Source organism: Nicotiana tabacum, chromosome 1 (genome assembly GCF_000715075.1).
Source record: "Nicotiana tabacum cultivar K326 chromosome 1, ASM71507v2, whole genome shotgun sequence".
Lineage (NCBI taxonomy): Eukaryota > Viridiplantae > Streptophyta > Magnoliopsida > Solanales > Solanaceae > Nicotiana > Nicotiana tabacum.
The window spans coordinates 35,149,643-35,174,313 of NC_134080.1; the positions used below are offsets into that span (position 1 = coordinate 35,149,643).

Below are 24,671 nucleotides of genomic sequence, written 5' to 3' on the forward strand. Positions count from 1 at the left end.
AACAGATGTTACACACTGGACCCCAACTTAAATGGATCACAAAGTTTATGCAATATGACTTCAACGTTGAATATGAAAAGGGAAAGGAAAACAAGGTTGTTGATGCCTTATCTAGATTACCCTTAGTGGAGTTGGCTGCTATGAACTTATCCACAGTTAAGACGGACCTGCTTAAGCTGATTATGCAAAGTTAGGATTTGGACCCTGAACTACAAGAAATGATCAGAACTCTAGAAGCAAAGGAGATGGAGATTAAGTGCTACACTTATGTACATGAGCAATTGAGAAGGCAAGGGAAACTGGTGATAAGGCCTGATATGCAATTAAGGAAAGACATCATGCAACGCTGGCATGATTCTCCAATTGGATTCAGGGATTGATCACACTTAAGGGAAGATGGCTGCCCTATTCTACTGGAAGGGTTTGAAAGATGATGTTCAACAATATGTCAAAGATTGTGATATCTGCCAGAGACACAAATATGATAACTTACCATACCCAGGCCTTTTGCAGCCTGTAAGAATACCAGTTGTAGCTTGGGGAAGTATAAGCATGGACTTCATAGAAAGTTTACCAAAGTCAAAAGGGAAAACTGTAATTTGGGTTGTGGTAGATAGGCTAAGTATGCTCATTTTGTAGGTCTATCCCATCCATATTCAGATATAGTGAGTGACAAGGATCCAATTTTCACTAGTAAGGTATGATAAGAGATATTTTCTATGTTGGAAGTGACTCTTAACACTTCAACTGCCTATCACCCCCAAACAGATGGGCAGATAGAAGTGATTAATAGGTGTTTGGAGACTAAAGATGTTTTTGCTCAGACTCTCAGACTGATTGGTTCCTCTACTTGGCTACGGCAAAATATGGTCAACCACCACCCATTCACTTACCATATGTAATAGGAGATTCATCCATTGAAGAAGTTGACAGAAGCTTACTCGAGAATTCAAGTTCCAGCTACTGAGGTATCACAATGCAAGGGCACAATAGAGGATGGTGGAACATACCAATAAGCATAGATCAAATAGAGTCGTTGATCATGAAGGTGACTAGGTCTACTTGAAGGTCCAACCATACAAGCAAGTGACCATGTTAGGTCATCATTTCACCAAACTTTCAACCAAATACTATAGACTATACCAGATTCTACAGAAGATAGGTTATGTAGCATACAAACTATCCTTACCTACTCAGCTCTTACTACACCCCACATTCCATGTATCACAGCTTAAACCTTGTCACAAGTTACCCAAAGTCATCTCTCTCCCACCTGTGATTGAACTTTCCAACCCTTATTGCCTTCAACCATTCAAGATTCTTGATAGATCAAGCTAATTGGGAAGAATATAAGCCTTTGAAGATCAGATTTCCTTCTTTTCTTCCTTGAGGACTAGGAAGAACTTAATAGGGGAGGATTGATGTGAATTGAAGCTTAAGAGGAATTGCTGGCAGTTATATTAGTTATTATTAATGAATAAGTATTTAATATAAGGGTTTTGTAGTTAGGCCCCTTTAGAGTTGATATATACACTTGACTATTTGCCAATACCCCTAAATTATCTTATTTTGTCTACACATGAGTTAAGTGGTATACATAGGTCTTGTAAAGATCATTCCAGATTATGAATGAAAAGTCCTTTTCTTTTGCCCTAGATTAGCTCTTAGGGTTAAGTGGTATACATAGGTCATGTAAAGAACATTCCAGATTATGAATGAAAAATCCTTTTCTTTTGCCCTAAATTAGCTCTTAGCATTAGCTTCTATTTTCTCTCCAACTCTCAGCTTTTGCATCAGACCTATTTTCTCTCTAACTCTCGGCTTGCATCAGACCTGTATATTTAAATTGCTAGAATCAAAGTGTTCTCTTTCTAGACATTCAGGCAGGTACATTACTAAACCCGCAAGTGACTCCTCAGACCCGAGTACTATTACTCCCTAAGAAGATTTCAAGTGACTTCTCCCCATACAGATTAAAGCACCAATTGAAAAACTCAAAGAAGGAGCGAAAAGACTTGGAATATGAATTATAAATACTTGATAATCACTCAAAATGAGAAGCATCAATTGAAATATGCATACAAAACATCAGATTTATCAACGTGATGACACGAAATTTCTTACCAAATCAATCAAATCTAAACAATATGTTTCCTTCATATCTAGATCTGTTTTTTTGTAAATGCGCCAAAAAAATAATATAGACATTCATGTTTCACCATTCCAAAAAGAAAAAGGGATTTTTTATAAATTCGAGAGCTTAAAGGGGTCAAAGTAAATAAGAGCAAGCATTCAGAATGAGTAGGAGGTTAGTTATTCCTTTCATGAAATAAATCGGATAATTATAACATCATCATCATCATCATGCTTGCTCCATCAAACCAAAATAATTGAATATCTTTAAAAACTGAATCACCAACTGGTTAAATAAAAAATTTTTCACAAGTAAGAAGAAGAACCAATCAGAAAGTTTGGATCTTTACATCAATTTCGGCACCAAAAGGTGCCTCAGACGACCGTCGTGAGAATTAATCCAAAAAATCATCATTCGGCTTAACAGATTTACCAAGAATACGCTTAACATAAGAAAAACACCTAAATGAAAGTATTGAAGACGTAATGAAACTTTAGAACAGCAAAAATCTAAACTAATTTCCTTTAGAATAAGATTTTAGGGTTTAAGAGAGCCACGAAAGAAACAGAGCATTGGAACATATTTATAAGGGTAGGAACGTCGTGTCAATAGGGTTTAACCTCGATAACGCATGTCTCCTATTGGGCTTTGACCGGTGGTTCTTTATGGATCATGATATAGTAGTCCATGAAGCCCAAAAGACCGAGCCCACCTGCACCTAGGGCGTACAAACCGAACTGAAAAATCACACCAAATCAAAAAGTCAAATTAAACAAATTAAAAAGGAAAACTACCAACTATGTTTAATTTTAAGTAGCTCAAAAATTGACCAATTCATAATGTATTACTAATTTTAGCCAAGTATTACTAATATTAGCCAATTAGCTATTTGTATTACAAAAAGATCAAATTTTTTGTTTCTTTTGAGTTGGTATTATTATAATAGATTGGGTACATCTTAAGGATTTTGAATCTCAGTTTTGGGATGATTTGGTGGAGTTTTGAGGTGGTGTGATTTGAAAATTCAAAGTAGAAGATGAACATGAAAAATGATATGTGTATCACATAAGTATCATATTTGTATCAAATGTGTATCACATGTATACTGCGTGATACATGTGCCGCATAAGAATTTTTGAACTCAATTTTAACTACGAATTTCAATACTAAATCAGTCCAAATTACCTCCAATCTTCCTGAAATTTTGTATATTGACTCATCTATATATTTTCAATGAATCTCAACCATACTCATTGAAAAAAGTCATTTTCTCTTAGATTTTCAGAATCTTGTATATATATATATATATATTTATTGTATTTCGTCACCTTATTTGCTACCTTATCCATGAAATTTTCTTTTTGTCTTGCATTTAATAGTGCTAATCACCCTTAATAAATAGAAGGAGATCTTTGTGCGTGATTCTTGGAGAGAAAGAACCTTATTTTTTGAGTTTTAATTTTTATATGTCTTTGGCTAGTTTTAGTAAGTATATAATTAATGGTTAGAGGTTGATGAGTTGGGACTTTTTGGAATATTTATATAAGATTCCCATTAAAAGCTCTGATTAGATTTGGTTTGGTATTGAGTAAAGAAAATCGAATCCCCTTATGTGTTTAATTTGATTTGGTTTGGCATGGAAGGACAAATGGAAATCCACTTTCTCTTCGAAGCAAAAATACTTAAAAGTAACTTATCATTCATTTAACTCACTCCTGGTACCAAAGCTTAGCCTAACTTACTGTTAAATAATGTAATTGAAAATATTTGATGTTGAATTTTATCGAGTATCTCCTGTAACATGTCTGCTGACAGATGCTTATATTGATACTACAACAATATACACAAATCACATTAATAAGTAGAATAAGGTCGATCTTTAATTTAAGGGTAAAAAGATTTAACATAAAACATAGCTTATTGCAGCACTAAACGATTTTAGTTTCTCTAAACTATTTTCTGTCTTGCTATTCTCTTTAACTGAGTTTCTCTTAATATCAATGCACCAATTTGGACATATTCTACATATATTGCAAACACTTATAATGAACTATTGATAAACCCTATTCGTATAACTATCTTTTTCTGTCCACTCTATACACACTACTGTCGTTTCACTGTTACAAATAGAAAATTCTTAGAGACCATAAAAAAGAAACACAGTTGCCAAAACTTCTTAAATGACAATATCATTGTAGTTTGCTAGTAAAGAATAGTAGTATAGTTTTTACTATAGCAAAAGTTACTACTAGGAATACTAATGAAATGTATGCAAATAGTATTTTTGGTATAAATATGTGAATTCAAATATAGACTTGATAGACAATTGTTGGCTGTAAATAACTTCCTATCTTCTCACTTAAAAACAAAAGCATAAATTTATGTTGCTTTGAAGTTTAGTGTGCAATAGCATGACACTGAAAAATTTTCCTCATTTTTTGTATTTATTTTACAGAATCTAGGTAAGTAAATAAATTTAATTAGTGGAACTCTACTAAAAGAGTTAAGGGTAATATTTTTATTTTACATATGGTAATTCAACTGTAACTTTATTGCACCAAAAGTTGCTAAACTACTTTTTATAGCGAAAAAAAAATTACTCAACTTATTTGATGTTGTAAACATCCAACCGGTAGTTATGAGTTTTAGCGTTCCATTAGGTGGTTTGAGACTTTGAGTAGGTTCTTATTATGTATTATGACTTGTGTGTATGGTTGGTTTCAATTCTCGATCGGTTCAGGACTAATTTGGAAGAATGATTCTCGTTTTAGAAGCTTTAAGTTGGAAGAGTTGACCAATGTTTGACTTTTAGGTAAACGGACTCGGAATCGAGTTTTAATTACTCCAATAAGTTTGTATGGTGATTTTGGACATGTCCACAAAGTGTGGTTAAATTCCGATGAGTTTTGGATAAGTATGGATTGTATGGTGATTGTTTTCGATTTCAACGTCGATTTGAGCATAAAGATTACCATATTGAGCAACCAACTTTTGATTCGTGTTTCGACTAAACTATTATCTGTATCGTAACTTTGGAACCATAGCAACTGAAATCATCAAGTTTCAACATCGTATGAAGAATTTATGGTCATTTTACTAAAAACTGGGTTGCCAGATTTTACAGATTAATTACGAAATTACCATTAAATTCGTATTTAAAAATCTGCACTATTTTTCAAATATTGAAACCAACATTTTATTTTTATTATAAGGTCAAATGGAATGATTCAAAAGCCTAACTTGACTGGAATTTCACGCGAAATCCATTGGAGGCATCAAAAGCGAGTTTCGTGATCGTTTGATACAAGAAACGAGAAAAAAAAGCTAGGCATTTTGGCTATTGACGTTGTTGGAATTTTCTCATCTTGAAAGTTTAGGATTAGGAGAATTCAAGGATGTGCTTCAAATTTTTTCCATGGGGTAATGTCTAAACCATAACCTAAGTATTTTCCTTTGATTTGTTCCCTTGGTTTAAGCTTTAATCCATGATTTTAATTGAAAGACCTTTTAATTTCTTAAATCAAGACTTATGGTTATGTCCTAAATTTTAAAAATTGAAAATGAGTTATAGGAGTTTATTTCTCGATTACTTTTAGGATTTTTTTCTCCTATATTAGGAGAACAACATACTCGAATTTGGCGAGTTTTAGAGGAGTATTTCGGGGGATATGGGACCTAACTAGTGTGGATTGCACCCTTGGGTTATGAACACCCAAGAGCGATGTTTTAGCGAATTGGTTGATCTATCGGACCCCGATTGAGTTGGTTTTTATTCGTATGAGCTTGTATTGGTTCGGGCTTCGCTCGGATAAGCTTGGATTCGGAATCCAAGGCGAGCCTGGTATTGACTTCTGTTAACTTTTTTTGTTGACTTTAGACTTTTGATTAAAGATTCGATCTTTATCGATTGGGTTTGTTTTCTTTGGCATAATTTGATGTTCTTGAGTTTTTTTTTGGCTAGTTTCGAGTAGTTCGGAGGTCAGTACGCGCGGGATGGTGTTTCTAGAGTATTGTTTAGCTTACTCGATATTGGATTCGGCTTGTTCGAGGTAAGTAACACTTCTAAACTTGGTGCTTTGGGTACGAATCCCTGAATATATGTGTTATGTGTTTGGTGTTGAGGTGACTCACTTGCTAGGTGACGGGCTTGTGGGCGTGCACCGTAAGAATTATGACTCGGTTGATTCTATGGTACTGTGTAGTTATCAAATCTTGTTTCTATCTATGAAATATCTACGTGCTAAAGTAATTGAGTTGTGATCCATGTTAGAAACCATGTTTAGGCTATATGTTTATTCTGTTGGGATCCACTAAGGTCATTTCTACTGTTGAGTTATTTGGTTAAATTGTAATTACATATTGAGTTATATTCATTCATTTGCATATCATATCTCAGTCTCTGTTATCATTTATTGTTTCATCATGTATCATTGTTTGGGTTGATTGACATGAGATTTGTGAGCCCGGGAAACTGGAGAGATTAATGATTGAGTTGAGGCCGAGGGCATGATTGTGAGTGATATTTATGGGATCGGGCTGCACGCCGCAAACAGAATTTATTGATTCATGATGGGATCGGGCTGCACGCCGCAGTAGGTTTTATTGATTCATGACTGGATTGAGCTGCACGCCGCAACAAGTCATGTTGGCTTATTAGCGCTTGGGCAGGATCCGCCCCTCCGGAGTCTGACATACTAGCAGTGAGTGCAGGTACCGAGTGTCGAGTGCCAAGTGATTGAGTGTGCCGAGTGATTGAGTGTGAGATAGTGAGATTGAGTACTCTGAGAGTGTGACTACATGAGCTCATCATTGTGATGCATTACATTTGACATGCATACTTGGCATGTAGGCATATAGATGTACTTCCTCATGCTACACGATTTTGTGACACTCATGACTTTACGTGCACATTGACATGTAGGCATAGATCTATATGTACTTTCATCATGCTATCTAAGAATGAAATATCTTATCTGTTGTCAAAAGTTTTTTTTTTTTTGGGGAAAAATCACAGTTTTTTGATTTACTCATATTTTGATGATTTTCGGTGAAATATTTGGATTTTTATATTACACCTGAAAAGCATGCCTATTTTCCGTAATAGTAAATGAGCTGAGCATTATATCTTTGAGTTATTGCTTGTACTGCTTTTATCATATTATTACGAGTTGTTCTTGGCTATTAGTGTTGGACTCTGACCGTTGTCTAACCTCGTCACTGCTTTCAACCTAAGGTCAAGTTTGTTACTTATTGAGTACATAGGGTCGGTTGTACTCATACTACAGTTTTGCACCTTGCATGCAGATTTTGGAGCTAATGTTGTTGTGTATGGCGGGAGATGACATTGAAGATGTACCTGCGTTCCGGTTATTGTTGCCTCTTGTTTTTGGTACCTTTAGATTTATAAATCTATTTATGTACGTTTCAGACAGATGATATATTTATTTCATACCAGCTTTATAAACTCTAAGTCTTAGAAGCTCATGATTTGTACTACCAGTCCTTGAGGAGTTATATAAAATTCAGTTATTTTATTTTTGACTCTTATCATTACCATTATCTTGTGGTTTATTGTTAATTGGCTTATCTAGCAAGTTGGATTAGTTGTCATCACGAATAGTTGAATTTTGGGCCGTGACAGATGTAATATTATGCTCCGTTAGATGTTTCATTCTTGAAAAAGGGGAAGTGTATTTATCTTCGGGGGGTTATCCTTCAGGTCTTAACATTTAATTTTTACTGATTACAATATTTTATCGGAGCCATTTGAAATTATGAGAAACAGAGTTATTCAATTAATTATTATGTGAGCTCATAAATAAAGATCTTCCTTCCATGAGTTTTAGCTGTTGACTATGAAATTTTTATATATAATAATAAGGGTGTGAGAGTTAAATATTCGCAATTTATTTATCTATCTCGAATTTAATTAAGATATGCGAATATTTTCGTATTGTCTATTCAGTTTTCCAATTGATTTCTAATAATAATGAGTTTTTTTTCATGATGAATGACAACTGTGAATGCTAATATTATACCAGTACTAAGTTTAACAGGGTCCTCAATCCAAAAAGATAATTAGATTTCATTTTGATCAACTTCTGTAGCGTCAATTAGGAGTGGCAATTTGAGCCTAAATTCATCCGATCCGTCCAACCCGTTCAGAGATTAATGGGTTGAACTACAAATATTTTAGCTCACGAGTCTATTTGGGCTGAGCCCAAGTTAACCCATTATTTTTTATAGCTCATTCTGACCCATAAAGTAGCCCAAATACAACACATTAAGCTCATCCAAAACATAGGGATCTCAACTCAACTTATCTAGAAATTTACTTAGTTGCCCCATCATTAGTTTTTGGGTGCGAAAAAATAGAAAACAGAAAATTAAAAATACAAAAAAAGTTTAAAAAAAATGCGCTGGGGTGGAGTGGGGTAGGTGGTGCAGAAAAATGAAAAAATAGAAAATTGAAGTTGGAGGGGTTGGGGTTAGATGTGAGAGTAGGTAGAGCTTTTGGAAAATGTTTTCCTAACTTTTTCTTTTAATTTCAGAAAAATGTAATATCTAGGAAAACATTTTCCAAACTATTTTACCTTTTATGCATAGGTGTATAAAAGGTAAAAGGTTTTGTTTAGGCAACATAAACATGATTTTAAAACATGTGTCAAGTTTGACGGGTTGGACTATGACCCATTGTTTAACCCATTTTAACTCAAGTACACTTTAAGCTAGGTTGAGAAATGACTCATTTATTGACCTAACCCATCTTGACTCGACCAAATTCAGCCCAACGAAAAAAAGATTCTTTCTTTTCGAAATTCTTTTTCACATTTTTTTAATTAGTGTTTGGACAGAGATTTTTTGATTTTCACTTAAAGATGAATTTTAGAATTTTTTGAAAATTTGAAAAGCTCCAAAAAATTATTTTTTAAAATTTTCACTTCAGATCACACAAAAATTTAAAAACAACCCAAAATTATATTCATGTCCAAATACCGCTCTAATTTTCAAAAATTATTTTCACTTAATTTTTTTTTGGAAATTTTACCTCTTATGGCAAAGTTATACGCCCTATTTATTATAAATCAAAATCATTTTAAAATATTATTTTCTACAGCTACCTTTTATATTTTATAGTAAAATAAGTATTTATGGTATATATTACCATTGAGGCATGAAATAAGGCATGTGATACGCTATTTATGTTTTTCCTCTCTCTTAGACAGCTGGACATACCTATTTTTAAGGTGATTGATGTTACTGTATTTATGAATACATGGCGCGAATACATGTGAATACATGCGCATACAGCTGGACTGCCCTGATTTTAAGCGCCTTTTATTGCTGAATTCATGAATACAATAGTACAAATACATGTGAATACATGCGCGTATAGCTGGACTGCCCCGATTTTAGGCGCTTTTTGCTGCTGTATTCATGAATACAGCGGTGCGAATACATGCGCATATAGTTGAACTGCCCTGATTTTAGACACTTTTTGTTGTTGTATTCATGAATACATAGCGCGAATATATATGAATACATGAGCGTACAGTTAGATTACCCTACTTTTTAGGCGTTTTTTGCTTATGTATTCATGGATACAACAATGCGAGTACAACGAATACACTACCTTAATAAGTGAACAATAGTTATAAGAAGTAATTATGAATATGATAGCTATAGAAAGTTAATAACCACTAAACAATGTTGATTTCTAGATATTCCTCCATTTTTTTCCAGCTAAATTTTACAATTCTTATGTCGAAAGGCCGACTAAGTAGTGTATTACTTTTTTCAAAGCTTAGAGTTGATTGCGGTCCAACAGTTTGAGGAACATTCTACACACGACTGCGAAAGCCTAGATATTTCCATGCCTTCCAAAAGAACTCGTGAAACTTCTGGAACATTCAATTTAGTTTCTCTATCAAACACATAAATAGCAGAAAACCTCACCGCTTCTCTCATTGTAAAGCACTCTAATGTCTTTAGCTATCGAACGAATATCAACAAATGGAAAGCCCATTCTACGGAAGCTATTGGTCCCAGCCGACTCGCCCTCGCTATTCCTCAAACATGAGAGGAATACCCGTGCGGCCGATACACCAAAATGCTATCGGTATTAAGCCGGTTGTTGAGATTCCGGTCCACTTCGTCGGTTCGGATCCAGAGCGGTCCGTTTCCTCATTGAAGACTCAGAAACCTAAGCCGAATCAGTCCGTATTCGCCATAAGGATTCAGAAGGTTTTCAGAGGGTTTTTAGTGAGAAAAAACGTGAAGAAAATTATATCAATACGAAAAGAGGTGGACGAAATTGAGCGCAAGATTTTGTGCGGCGAAATGGCGGAGTTGATTCGGAGAGACGAAAGGGAGAGGTTGCGGGTGAATGAGACGCTGATGTCTCTGCTTTTGAAATTGGATTCCGTTCGTGGAGTTGATTCCGGTGTTAGGGACTGCAGAAAGTCTGTGATTAAAAAGGTAATCTCTTTGCAAGAGAAAATTGACTTTATTGTTTCCGCAGGTAATCAAATTGCAGTCGAAGAGGAGAATAAATACAGCGATTCCGATGAAGTCCCTAGACTGGTCAATCAGACAGAAGACATCCCCCATTCCACAGGAAATCAGGACAAAAATGAAAAATCGACATGTCAGAGTGAAGTTTCTGATCTATTGGAGCAGAGTGTGGAAGCAGAAAATCAAGCAGCATTGAATTGTGCGAAGAAAGAAGAGAAAACACAAGTAGAGGGCGAATGCGATGCAGCGCCGGCATCAATTGAGAAGCCTGATGAGTTGCCGGAGGTAAGTGTGGAGAGAGGCGAAGTAGGAGATGTGATTGAAGGGATTGATGAGGAGGAGAATAAAGCAGGTTTACATGGGGAAAATGAGAGTAGAAAAAACAGAGAGTTGATGGAGAAAATGGTGGAAGAAAACGAGAAGATGATGAGAATGATGAATGAGCTGTGCCAAAGAAACGAAATGCAAACGCAGATGCTGAATTCGCTGGCGCAGAGGGTGGCGCAATTAGAGAAAGCTTTCCTATGTGATAAGTTGAAGGCAAAGACAAAGAAAAAGAGGCATACTTCTTAAAACCTGCTCTGGCAGAAGCCGAGCAATCTTGTTTGAGAGTGTTTCTAATGACTTTGTATTTCTAATGAGCAATTCGTTGATTTTGTCTTTTTCTTTTTGTCTTCTTCTAATATTCTGCTCTTTCGTATCTACCTATCTCTGTAGTGCGATGTGTTTCTTGCTGAAATAGAGAAATTGATAGATTGACAAATTCTTTGGTTGGGTTCTTCTTCACTACCGACAACTCTGAGTATCAGAATTTAAGAAAATTCCCTTTTTCATTTCATCATTGGAATTTGTATAGCGTTCCTTTTATATACAAATATGTGTAGAAAAAAATAAAAGGTAAAATATAGTTATGTATTTTCACTTGTCTTATTCTAAAAGGTTATGTCCTAATCACCTTTTGTCCTGTGTAAAAATGTCATATATGTATAATACTAGATAATGTTGAGTAAACTTGCTTTATTCTCCTCCTCATCAATCCCTTCAATTTAGTATTGAGTAAAGTTGTCAAGAATCTTGTATTGAAGTGGGACGAATAATCTTCTTGCATTAGGCAGCCCATTCTTCCTTCTACATTGCGCCTGAATATCAAACTTTGTATATTGGCCCATTAATTTATTTGACCCGGCAGAATTTATCATAAAACACTTGGGTCTTGTACTGTACTTTCATTTGTTTCTTCGTCTTCAATTTCTCTTTGTCTAGAGTAGGGTTTTCGATTCCAACAACCTCCCTCAAGTTGGAAGGGGGAGAAACCACTCTCAACTTGCTAATGATTGAGTGATGAGTCGATCCATGCGGAGATTTTGTGAAAACATCGACAAGTTGAGACTGAGAAGGAACGAAATTGAGGGAGATGAGGCCAGCCTGAAATTGCTGGCGAACAAAATGAGAGTCGAGCTCGACATGTTTTGTGCGTTCGTGAAAGACGAGATTTCTGGCGATATGGATCGCAGCTTGGCTGTCTGAATGAATAGCAACTGGAAGAGATGGACCAACGGAAAGATCCTTGAGAAGACGAACAAGCCAAGTGACTTCGGAAACCACATGTCTCATGGAACGGTATTCTGCCTCAGCAGAAGAAAGGGAAATGAGGGGTTGTTTCTTAGATTTCCACGAAATTGGGGATCCCCCAAGGCTAACAAAATATCCGCTTGCCGATCGCCTTGTGTTGGGACAAGAAGCCCAATCAGAATCACAAAAAGTTAGAAGCTTGAATGATGGTTCTGCATTAAAAAGAAGCCCAAGACCAGGATTTGATAGGAGATATCGAAGGCAGTGCATAGCAGCATCGAAATGAGATTGTCGTGGAGTTTGCATAAATTGACTAAGTCGTTGTACATCAAAAGAGATATCTGATCGGGTGTTAGTTAAAAAATTTAACTTTCCAACGAGTTGTCGATAAATAGTGGGATCAGGAAGGAGAGCACCAGAAGCTGCTTGTAATTTGAAATAGGGATCCAGCGGAGAAGAAGCAGGCCTCAAATCAAGAAAATCAAACTCTGTCAAGAGGTCCAAGGTAAATTTCTGTTGACAAAGAATTATACCTTGTTTTTCTCTAATAATTTCCATTCCAAAAAAAATGTGCATCACCTAGGTCTTTTATTTTGAATTTTGTAACCAAAAAATGCTTCTGAACACTCAATTCATTAGGGTCATCCCGTGTTAGAAGAATATCATCAACATATACTGCAACTAAGGTGACTTTCGAATCTGCCATTTTTGAAAAATAAAGAATAGTCGTTGAGGGAATTAGTGTATCCTTTAAAATTGAGAGTTGCTGCAAGTTTGGCATACCATTGCCGGGAAGCCTGTTTCAATCCATATAGAGATATTCTTAACCTGCACACAAGGTTAGAACTAGGACTAGACATACCGGCTGGAAGTTTCATATAAACTTTCTCTTGTAAATCACCGTGAAGGAAAACATTATTTACATCTAATTGAAATAAAGGCCATCCCTTTTTAACTGCAATAGCCATGAGAAATCTGACTGTAGTCATCTTAACTACAGGGGAAAAAGTCTCTGTAAAATCAATTCCCTCTCTTTGTATGTCACCCCTTATCACTAGTCTAGCTTTGAATCTCTCGACACTTCCATCAGACTTATATTTTACCTTATAAACCCATTTGGAAGGCAAAGCCTTCATTCCCTTTGGTAACTCCACAAGCTTCCAGGTTTTGTTAGCCTCTAAGGCTTCAAATTCTTTAGCCATTGCTTCATGCCATGCAGGATGTAAAACTGCCTGGGAATAAGTTATAGGTTCTGAAATATGGGAGACTGATTTTAAAAGATGTTGATTTGTGGAAGATAGTGCTGAAAAAGACCAAACACAAGGTTCTAGAGATGCTGCAAAACAACTAGAGGTTATGTTAGTCAAATAAACTGAATTGCACCCATAATCTGCCAAATAAGTTGGTGTTTTATGTTCTCTAAGTGATTTTCTGACTGCTGGATGATTTGACAATGAACAAGGAATGGGAGACAGTGTAGAGTATCTTGCTGAAGAAGAATCTGGAATAAATGTGTGTTTAGAAAGGGAAGAAGAAATGGTAGATGTAGGGCAAGTAGTAGGTGAACCAAGACTACTAGATGAATGTAAAACAGGTGACTGACCGTGTGAAGAAGAACTAGTAGAGTAGATTAAATTATCTGTAGGATTGGAGGAAAAAGAAGGTAAAGCAGACATTTGATCAGGAACTGGAAAAGTTGTCTGAATAAGTGAGGATTTTGAGAAAGGAAAAACACTTTCATAAAATTTGACATCCCTTGAAACAAAGAACTTCATAGAAGATAGATCTAAAAGCTTGTAACCCTTCTTTCCAAAGGGATATCCCATAAAAATGCATTTTACAGCTCTTGGACGAAATTTGGATCTGTGTGAAGACAAAATGGAAGCATAACAAAGGCAATCAAAAGATCTTAAAAATTCTAATGAAGGTTTATTTCCAAAAAAAAGTTCAAAAGACGATTTAGAATTCAAAACTTTGGATGGAAATCTATTTATAAGAAAAGTGGTAGTGAGCAAACACTCACCCTAATAGGTGATAGGAACACGTGACTGAAAAAGTAAAGCTCTACTTGTTTTCAATAAGTGTTTTTGTTTGCACTCTACAACACCATTTTGTTGGGGTGTGGCAATGCAAGTGGTTTGATGTAAAATCCCTTTGGAAGAAAAATATTCTGATGTAGAGTTACTTCTACCTAACTCCATGGCATTGTCTGATCTCACAATTTTTACTTTTCTGTTGAATTGTCTCTCAATCATGGAAAGAAAAGATTTCAAAACTGAAAAGGCATTACTTTTTGTTTTAAGTAGGTAAGTCCAGGTCCCTCTACTAAAATCATCAACTATGGTAAGAAAATATTTGTAACCATCATGAGTTGGAACCTTATAATGTCCCCATGTATCAATGTGAATAAGATAAAAAATGGAAGTAGTAGAAATAGTACTAGAATGAAATGACAATTTGGTCTGCCTTGCTTTAGATCACACATCACATGGTAGATCAAATTTGGCTAAGGAATGAGACTGAAACTTAGATAAATGTTGCATACTAGAAAGTGGTATATGCCCCAAACATTTGTGCCATAGGCTTACATTGCTAAGTAATTGAACTGAATATGAAATTAAACTAGAAACATTCTTTTGATTAAAACTATTACAAGCTGAGACAAAATAATAAACAGACCGGTGATTAATCTTGAAACTAATAGAGACAGACTTTGGATTGAGTAGATAAAGACCTTCAAGAATTTCACTAATTACCATTGGCCTCTTCATTGAAGGGCCCTGCAAAATAGCACCAAAAGAAGTGAATAACAGGAGACAATTTAGGTGTTTTGTGAGTTTATGAACAGAGATTAAATTGAAATTGAAATCAGGCACATAAAGAACAATTTTTAATATTTAAATCTGGCAGAATGTGTACACTTCCTATTTGACTAACCTTTACTTTATGAGAATTTGGAAGTTTAACATATAATGGAAAATGTAGGATAGTAACATTGATTAGAGCTGAGAAATTAGAGGTCATATGTTCAGAAGCCCCTGAATCAATGATCCAGCTCTTAGGATGAATGAAAGAGAAACAAGAGAGTGCATAAAGTGAAGGGTTTGAAGAGGGCAGTAGTATACCTGCACAATTAGCAGAAGCAATAGCCTCAGTCATTTGCTTACCTTGTTGTCCAACTTTTACCTGTTGGAGCAAATGATTGAGCTGAGAAAATTGTTCCTGTGTTATGGTATTTCCTGCTGAATTTCCCTCTCCCCCATGGACTGTTTGAACTGCACTTCCTTCTCCAATTGCAGCATTAGTATGAGCAACTCCCTGATATTTTTTAGACTTAGTGAATTTAAAATCTGGGGGGAAGCCAACAATTCTGTAGCACTTATCAATTGTATGTCCTGATTTTTTGCAATAGTTGCAAAACATATTAGACTTCATTGCATTGAGAGTTCCTTTGAATTTTCCTTCTCTATTTTTCTGACTGTGAAACTGCTATTGTGATGCCATAAAAACAGATTCTGCAGGATGTACTCCAACATGGATCTCCCTTTATTTTTCATCTTGAATCAAAAGGGAGTAGGCCTGATTCACAGTTGGAAGGGGAGATAACATCAGAATGCTGCTTCTTACTGCACCATATGTCTCATTGAGCCCCATCAAGAATTGGATAAGCCTACCATCCTAAAGAGATTTCAAAGTTTTTGCCTTACCACCACAAATGCAATCACAAAAGTAGTGTACACAGGTATTGATTGTGTCCAGCTCATCCCAGACCTTTTTCATCTTTGTGTAGTAGCTAGCTATATCAGAACTTCCTTGAATCATCTCACTTAACTCTTTCTGCAGCTGATACAATTGTGCACCATTACATTGACCAAACTTTGCTTCCAGCTCAGTCCAGATATCCTTAGCAGTCTTTGAGTATAACACAATGTCTGCTATGTCTTTTGAAAGAGATTTAAGGAGCCAGGAAATGACCATGTCATTACACTTGTTCCATGACTTGAAAGAAGGAGAGTTTGAATTTGGTTCTTTGATGCTTCCATAAATGAAACCTATTTTGTTTTTAGCTGAAAGAGCAATCACTATGGCTCTTCTCCAATCTCCATAGCTTTTTTCATAAAAAATGGAGTTCACAAGAACCATTCCAGGAGAATTTAAGGGATGAAGGTAAAAAGGATGTGAAGAATCAGTGAGAACTGTGTTACCAGTTCGAGTAGAAGTGTTTCCTTTGTCAACAGTAGTGCTTCCATCATCTGATGAAGGTGCCATTGGATGTAGCTCAAAGAAAACAGTGAAGAAAGAAAGATTGAAGAAGAAGAAAATTTGAAAGAGAAGAAAATTCAATAAGTTGTTCCTTGCTCTGATACCGTATCAGAATTTAAGAAAATTCCCTTTTTCATTTCATCATTAGAATCTGTACAGTGTTCCTTTTATATACAAGTATGTGTAGAAAAGAATATAAGTTTAAATACAGCTATGTATTGATACTTGTCTTATTTTAAGAGGCTATGTCCTAACCACCTTTTGTCTTATGTAAAAATGTCAATATGTTTAATACTAAATAATATCTACAGCTGGATTATTGAACATTCTGGAAGGATTGAGTAAAGTTCCAGGTATGTCAAGAATCCTATATTGAAGTGGGTCGAATAATTTTCTTGTATTAGGCAGCCCATTCTTCTTTCTACATTGGGCCTGAATATCAAACTTTGTATATTGGCCCATTAATTTATTTGACCCGGCAGAATTTATCATAAAACACTTGGGTCTTGTACTCTTCGATATATCCAATACACTCTATACTAGGGGTGTTAAACGGGCCGGGTCAACCCAGTTCTGGACCGACCCAGCCTGGTTAAAATCGAAACCGGCCCGGACCGGTTAAAGAGGGATGGGTTGGGCTGGGTTAGGGGGGACAGGCGGGTTGGTCCGTTTACCATTAAAATATCGATTACCCAGACCGGTCCAACCCGTTAGGTGAACAGTACCCGTAAACTGGTTAACCGGCCCGGTTTAACGGTAAAAAAAAATTAATTTTTTTTTAATTTGGGCCAGATCTGACCGTTGGCAACGGTCCATTTCAAAAAATGGCCGTTGCCCAACGGGTGAATTGCACAAATAGCCCAATTTTGGGTTTTTAAAAAAAAAATTAACCCCCCTTTCAAAATTTATAAATACCCCTCCCTCTTCTTCATTTTTTCACTCAATTCTCAATCTCAATTCTCATATTCTCTCATTCTTCAATCTTCATTCTTCACCTATTAAAGTGCAATCAACTATTTGGCTATTTTTATTGGAATTTAATTTATCGTAGTACTTATTTTTTGAAGTTTGAACAATTGAACTTCAAAATTGGAAGAATTGACGTTTCTTCGTGGTAACATTTGAGTTGCGGAATCATCAAGTGCTCAATTTATTGCCGAATTCGGTGCACTCCCTCCAACTCTTTCTCTTATTTACTATTTTACTTGCATATTTATTTGTTTTGTTGCTAGTAGTTAAATTTTTACAATATGTTTAATGCTGCAAAAAGAGTTTGTAACAAAGTTACTAATCGGGGAAATAAAAAAAGAGGTAGTACTTCAGGTTCAGCATCTGGTAGTAATTTAAATACCTCTCCAGATATTCCTGAAACATTACCTGATAATAATATAGACTATGAACAATTGCAGGAAGATTTTGGTATAGATGATAATGAATTAGAAATGGAAGATGAGATACCACTTACACCTAGTAGTGTTGGAGCTGCTAGCAGGGGTGGTGGTCGTGTTGCTAGTAGTAGATCACCTGTGGCCCCGACTAGTAATCGTAGAAAAAGAAGTAAGGTTTGGAAATTCTTTGAGGAAATAGAAGGTACTGATAGAGTTAAATGTAAACTTTGTAATGATACTTTTAAACATAAGACTGGGGGTCAATTAGGGGGGACTAGGACACTTAGTAGACATGAGAATTGAGCATCCTATAGAATGGGGATCTGTTGGAGATGGAAATCAATCAACTCTAAACCCTACTACTGGTGGTATTGTGAAATATGATAAAATGAAGGATCGTGAGGAGTTAGCAAAAATGATTACTTTGGGTTGTCTACCTTTTTCTTTTGCTTCTTCATCATATCTTATTATGTATATTCAAAGGATTTACAATCCTTTATTTAAAGGTATCCCTAGAAGTACTTGTAGAGCTGATATCTTTAGACTTCATGGACATATCAAACATACATACGTTATTTGTTTAGCCACATTCCTTGTAGAGTTTCTCTAACTTCTGATATTGGCCATGCTGTTAATGGAAATAATTATTTGACAATTACATGTCATTGGATAGATGATAGTACTTGTATGCAAAAACGTATTATCGCTTTTAGATATGATGAAGACCAGAGTCATACTGCTACGTTTATAAGTAGTACTATTTGTAAAGTTGTTGAATTTTATAATCTCAAGCAAAAAGTATTGTGTATGTGTTTTGATAATGCTTCTAACAATAATGCCGCAATTTCAATATTAAAACTGCATTTGCCACCACCTCTTGATGAAATTTTTCATGTTAGGTGTGCATGTCATGCTTATAATTTAATTGTTAAAAGTGACCTTGATTTATTTTCAACTGAGATTACTCATGTTAGAAAAGCAGTTGGTGTTATTCAAGGAAATAATAGACAATCTAGAATAAAGGAATTTAAGAATAAGTGTGTCCAGTATAACCTTAAACCCAGATTCATGCCAGACGAAATTGTTACTAGATGGAATTATACATATATATTTTTAAAATGTTGCTACAAATATAGATTCCCAATAACTGAAGTTGCTAATGCGCATTGTACTAATCCAAACCGTATGTTAACAACTACTACTTGGGAGATCATTAATGATGTTGTTAAATTTTTACATAAATTTTATACAGCTACTGTTGAGTTTTCTGGAGCATATTACCCTACTGTTACTATGGCTTTAGTACATATAACTGAAATTTCTTTTCTACTCTTTGAATTTAAGAAGAAAGAAAAATATAGGGATGTTGTTGAAAAAATGCAAGCAAAATTCAAAAAATATTTCTTTCCAATTCCTCCGATTTACTTAATTGGTTCCGTTTTAAATCCTTCTATTAAGATGTCTGATTGTCACCAATTAATGAATGCTTTATATACTTATATGGAGATTGGACCAACTGAAACCCCAGATTTATATACTTGTATGAACAAACTAAATGAATATTTACAACAATTATACAATTATTATGCAAATGTAATTGATGATGCTGCTCTTAATGTAAGCAATGTTAATCCCACTATGCATTGTACCACTTCTGCTACTGTGGATGATGAAGAAGGCCTTGATAGTTTTAATATTTTTTCTACATTTTCTAACACTCAAACCAGTAGCAGGAACATTGATGAACTTCAATTCTACTTGCAAAAGCAAAAAGAGCCTCGCACAAAGGAATTTTCACCGTTGGGATGGTGGCATGAGAATGGAAAGCAATTTCCTGTTCTTTTCGCTATGGCTCGGGACGTGCTGAATGTGCCAATTTCAACTGTTGCATCAGAGAGTGCATTTAGCCAAGCAAGACAACAACTTGGAGACACCCGTCACTCATTGGGAAGCATTGCTTTGGAAGTTTTAGTATGTTTCAGAGATTGGATTAGATCGGAACGAAGAAATCAAGGACGTGAAGATGTTGATAGCCAAGAAGACGAGGAACTTGGAGATATATTAACACATGGTAACCCATCCGAATTTAACACTCCAGAAGAAGGTCACTCAGTTCATATTGATTATGAAGAACTTACTAAGGCAATGCAAAACCTTTGAATTTATTCTTTTTTGGTTAATTTACTTGTTAAATGTAAACCTTTCAATTTGAAAGTTTGAAATAAATGTAGCACTTGAAATTTATAAGTGCAATTTTTTTCCATCTTACTTGTATTCTTTATATTAATATACCTTACAATAGTTGTACAAAATACAAAAAAAATTTAAAAAATACACTAAACCCGGCCCGGCCCCCTCAACCCGTAACCCGTACGGTTCAATTTTTACCCGAATAAACTCGAACCCGTTAAGAATCAACCCGGCCCGGCCCGTAACTCGTACGGGTCAAAAAAAAAAAGCGACCCGGCCCGGCCCACCCGTTTAACACCTATACTCTATACTTTCATCTGTTTCTTCGTCTTCAGTTCCTCTTTGTCTAGAGTAGGCTTTTCGATTCCAACAGTGAACTGGTTAGTTTGCACTATGCATTGGCCTTTCTGTTTGTTTTATTTTGTTTTTTCGGTTATTTATTCAGGAAAGGTCTAAATTTGTAATCTAAATTGCTGTTATTTGCTTTCTCCGGTAATAGTTTGGTTGACTTTACTTGCTCTGTGATTAAGAGTGGAAACTCCAAAAGTTACATTTCCCCCATAGTTTAGTTTTGTTTCATCAAGTTTATCGATTAAAATGAGTGATTCTTATACCATATTCGCTTCCAATCTGCGAGCTCGATGGAACGGTGTTTTCTTCAATTTTGTCACTTCTTATATGCTGCAATTTATGCATGTAGTTGTGTATTCCTGTTTTTATTTGGGGTTTTTAGTTCCATGCCTTTCAACTACGATTTACCTGATTATTTTGCAGAAAGTGAAAGATCAGGACATCAGGTATCTACTTGTTTGATTTGAAAAAAGGGCGTTTATAGGCAAACATGCTGCATTTACGTGTTCGTTCTGTTATGCCGTTGACCACTCAATTGTATTTAATCTTTATACTCCCGTAAAACTCCATCTTGCCATGAGTTTCTCCTCCGCGCAATAAATGAGTAAGTTTTTCTATAGAGTGGGGGCAATTGCCATCCAACCAGTTGTTGATTAGACAATTTTGATTCTCTTGGAATTCTTCAGAATAGACACTTTGCATGACGATGAATTTAAGTGTGGCTATACATGATGTAATTACTGGCTTTATTTTGCCGAGGCAAACTGTGTATGTAGCATAGGATATGTTTGAGAATCTGATAAGTCACTAAAAGTTACAATCCATCTTTTAACCATGTATCTGATACATGGACCAATAGTGCCTCTGTAGCTTGTAATTTGTATCTTTGTTTTGGTTATGTTTTTGTCCCACGGTGATTTGAGTTCTTGAACTTAAATTTGTATTTAGCTTCATCAAGTGTTTTCTGTTCACTGAATTAATTATTGCAGGTCATTAAAATAACTGATTTGCTTTATCGAGAGCAAAGAGTTCAAACTCCGTGAAAGTGCCAATTCGTCCATCCACACTAGCCAACTAGCCAACCAGCCAACCACGATATCCATTCGACATATAATATTGTTTATGATGAAATTATCCAAAGACGTCCATGTAAGTCTTTCACTATCTCCAATTTGGATGAATTTCTGCTCTATTTCGTCCTTTTACTCATGTTTATTTTGCTTAATCTCTTACAAATATTCACATTTGTTTCTTTTTTGTCAAATTGTCAACGAGGTTGAGAATGGACTTTTACTTACCTCAATTTCGGAAAGAAGTTCAGTAGTAAGGGGTTTCCATCATATTACTATATCTTAATGCTTATATGATCTTATTCGATATCATAGATTTGACCATCTACTTATTCTTCCACTTCCTTTTACATTGCTATCTCAATGTATTTAATAATCAGTTGCTCAATTCTTTAACTTTGTGTAAAAGTTATTTGTCTTGATTACTTGCGAACAACATGATTGCAGAGAAATAGAACACCCAGCCAACCATACAACTGGTGCCAGTAAGAACTTCTTAAATGACTGAATGAGTATTTTTGAAATACAGTTATTACTTCATCCTTTTTTCTTGAATTTTTTTGAACTGACAGTTTTACCATATTGGATAATAGAAAATTAAATACCATCCAACATGTGATGGCTTGTTGCCTGTAGGTCGTGATGTGCCTTGAGATATGGGGTCTCTCAGAAAAAAGGACATTATCTCTATTTGTCTCTCTTACTCGAACTAGCCACCCCTTGGGAACCGTCTCCCCTTTTACCCTGCAATGAAGGGCGGAGTCATGACACCAAAGTGCTCCTTCTACGGACATCAATATCTTTTTCTCTTTCTCTTTGTCTTCCTTGAACGGTCCTTTGCTGGGAGATGCCTTTATACAAGGCAAGAACTTCTGATACTTCTGAAACATTTTGTTTTTCCCTGTTTTCTAGATTTCTAAGCTTCTGTTACTGTCTACACTTTAGAGTAGATGTCAATTTTAATGCAAGATAGTGCCGACTCTGTATTACATGTTATCAAGGTAGTGCACACACTATGTTCCATAGAGGTCAAGTTTTTAAAAGGTCATAGGTTTTAGGTTGCTAGATGAAATATTGAAACACGTTTGAGGAGCTGATAATGTATTTGCCCTAAAAAACAGGGGATTACAAGTATATCCTAGATTGCATATGCTGGTAACACTGTTGGAAGTATTTTCCTGCCAACTTTTGTAATTGTGAGTTCAAAATTTGATATATGCTCATAGTTTACTAATTTACCACATATATTCATGCTCTATGTTGAAATTACTAGGTGTAGGGACTAGGGCGCATATGGCTCGACGGTGCAGTCTTATGGAAAATTGAAAGGACCGCCTGAAGATTAGCTTCAAAGCTTGAACTTTCAATATAGTCAAAAGAAATGCGGATGGCCTCATTCCAGAATCTGCATTGACTGTTTTGAATTGAAGGGACTTTGCCTACTAACTAGGAGCTTCAGTCACATGAAGAAGTGTTAGTTCTTTGATATTAGTTGACTTGAAAAAGGTATTGCAGATCTGATGCTCCTGTTGATATTTTTTCCCCTGCTCTGTGGAACTTGAATTTCATGCGTCTTTGTTTCTGCATTTGAACAGCTTAGGCAATAGACAATTGTTATCTCATGGTTGATTTTCTACTATTGTTGTAGAAGGTTGTAAAGTTTTTATAATTAAGTGATTTTTAGCTAGCCGGTAGATTTACATTGGTCCCATTTTCAACATCGAAAATGGTAGAAACTAATCTAAAATTTTGGTGTTAGGCGATGCCCATGTTCTGAAGAAATCTTTAACCGGAGTAAAAGAAGGGGTATATTGCACATAGTTGTTGAACTAAGTGATCTTGAGAATGAAGTTATAGTGATAGGATAAAAAGATGTGGATGAAAATATTCTACTACAGATTATAGGTAGACCAAGAAGAACCAGAAGTGTCAAAGTCCACTGGGTTACCTATAAACTCAACCATACAAAATGCTTCTTTATTATGTGAGGTTAAGAAACAACACTGGAAGACTGGTAGCATAGGAAAGACAACAAAAGAACAAGAGATATGGTAGAAGAAAATGGGAGATATAGTTCAATCCCAAGAAGAAACTATTCTAGCTGCTCATTTTTCTGAGTTATTAAGACGAGTCTACACATAAGACTATGGTAGTCAAGGTATTTAGTGGCTTATTCTGATATTGAATTCACTTTGTAGAGTTTTTCATTATACTTGGAGCATTTTTTGCTTAATTTCTACCCCAATAAATTTTAAACTTTAAAAAGGACTTTCATATTACCTATTGTTTAAGGTATTGATAATATTTTTTATTGTGCCTTACCTCTTCAGATTTTATTAACATTGAGATACAGTTTTCGCTTGTGCATTTCAACATTAGTCACATCAAAGTACTAGATACACCACAGCTTATTTTAACATTAACTTATCTTAATTACATGAAGCCCAATCTGTTGGGGTTGTTGGTAAGTTGTTGAACATTTCTACGTGAGATTTTGTTGTATATTCAAACTGGGACTTTGTCAGGATAAAAGGAATCAGTTGGGGGTGGGCATAATCATTTATGTGGAGGCTCGTCACTTATTTGCCTCTTGATATTCTTAAATTTATCATCTCTTATTTGGGCTGCCTTCACGACTAACAAGGATTTGAGAGGTATAAAGAAGCAATTTGGGTGATGATCAAGGTCTTCTTGCTGCTGAAATTCAGTCTCCACTTCACCTCGGCAAAGGATGATAGCAATATTGAGTCAAACCTTGTGTTGTGTTGAAGGACGAGCACTGAAAGAAGAAAATATTATTGGAGTACCAGTAGTTGTATATACAGTTAAAATAATTGTGATTTTTTGGTTGATACATAGTTTCTGTTATATAATATTATATGTTTACACTTTGGTTAAGATTTCTGAATAATTTGGGAGCAACAGTTACATAAAACAAAGATATTGGAATGTAAAGCTTATTAGTTAGTACCGTGGAGCTTTTCATTATGTTGGACTTTAGCCTTGTGATTCTTTGCTTTAGCCTTCAGATGACTATTCATTTCTTCCCTTGGGCAACACTAGGCGTAGTATCCTATTTTGAGCGAATTTCTGTCAGAAAAATAATTTAATCCAATAAAAAACTTTAAAAGGTTATTTAATATTGTTTACCCTAAAGGATAATAATTGAATTTATACGTGGTTTTGAGG

General features: G+C 35.3%; 1 protein-coding gene, 1 long non-coding RNA gene and 2 other non-coding genes across 14 annotated transcripts; 1 reads left to right on the forward strand and 3 right to left on the reverse strand.

Annotated features, from left to right (window-relative positions):
* Positions 1 to 2,292: 2,292 nt before the first annotated feature.
* Positions 2,293 to 2,365, reverse strand: LOC142165286 (small nucleolar RNA Z105). The gene has a single exon (XR_012696141.1). It is a non-coding gene; the product is annotated as a small nucleolar RNA Z105 (small nucleolar RNA).
* Positions 2,366 to 2,456: 91 nt separating this feature from the next.
* LOC142165303 (small nucleolar RNA Z161/Z228) lies at positions 2,457 to 2,555 on the reverse strand. The gene has a single exon (XR_012696147.1). It is a non-coding gene; the product is annotated as a small nucleolar RNA Z161/Z228 (small nucleolar RNA).
* Positions 2,556 to 11,821: 9,266 nt separating this feature from the next.
* On the reverse strand, positions 11,822 to 16,489 carry LOC142162488 (uncharacterized). The gene is made up of 8 exons (XM_075218835.1): positions 15,992 to 16,489; positions 15,809 to 15,898; positions 15,346 to 15,706; positions 15,158 to 15,258; positions 14,900 to 15,000; positions 13,083 to 14,083; positions 12,828 to 12,919; positions 11,822 to 12,733 (listed from the first exon to the last, which is right to left on the reverse strand). Exons 1-8 carry the CDS (start codon positions 16,487 to 16,489, stop codon positions 11,822 to 11,824), a joined length of 3,156 nt encoding a protein of 1,051 aa, XP_075074936.1.
* A 3,905-nt stretch (positions 16,490 to 20,394) lies between these two features.
* Positions 20,395 to 24,468, forward strand: LOC107768144 (uncharacterized). Of its 11 annotated transcripts, none has more exons than XR_012707749.1 (6): positions 20,395 to 20,441; positions 21,402 to 22,010; positions 22,119 to 22,344; positions 22,604 to 22,678; positions 22,756 to 22,988; positions 24,127 to 24,468. It is a non-coding gene; the product is annotated as an uncharacterized LOC107768144 (long non-coding RNA). The 11 variants fall into 11 exon arrangements; XR_012707750.1 differs by having other exon boundaries at positions 21,402 to 21,735; positions 21,930 to 22,010; positions 22,756 to 24,468; XR_012707748.1 differs by having other exon boundaries at positions 21,402 to 22,344; positions 22,756 to 23,640; positions 24,008 to 24,468.
* Positions 24,469 to 24,671: the final 203 nt, after the last annotated feature.

Excerpts from the sequence above, each read along its gene's own strand:
- LOC142162488 (XM_075218835.1), bottom strand. The coding sequence starts at position 16,489 with ATGGCACCTTCATCAGATGATGGAAGCACTACTGTTGACAAAGGAAAC. Across the intron at positions 14,084-14,899 it reads AGTTTCAAGATTAATCACCG|ATCCAAATTTCGTCCAAGAG; the intron begins GTCTGTTTATTA and ends GTCTTCACACAG. Across the intron at positions 12,920-13,082 it reads TTATATGAAACTTCCAGCCG|ATTCGAAAGTCACCTTAGTT; the intron begins GTATGTCTAGTC and ends CAAAAATGGCAG.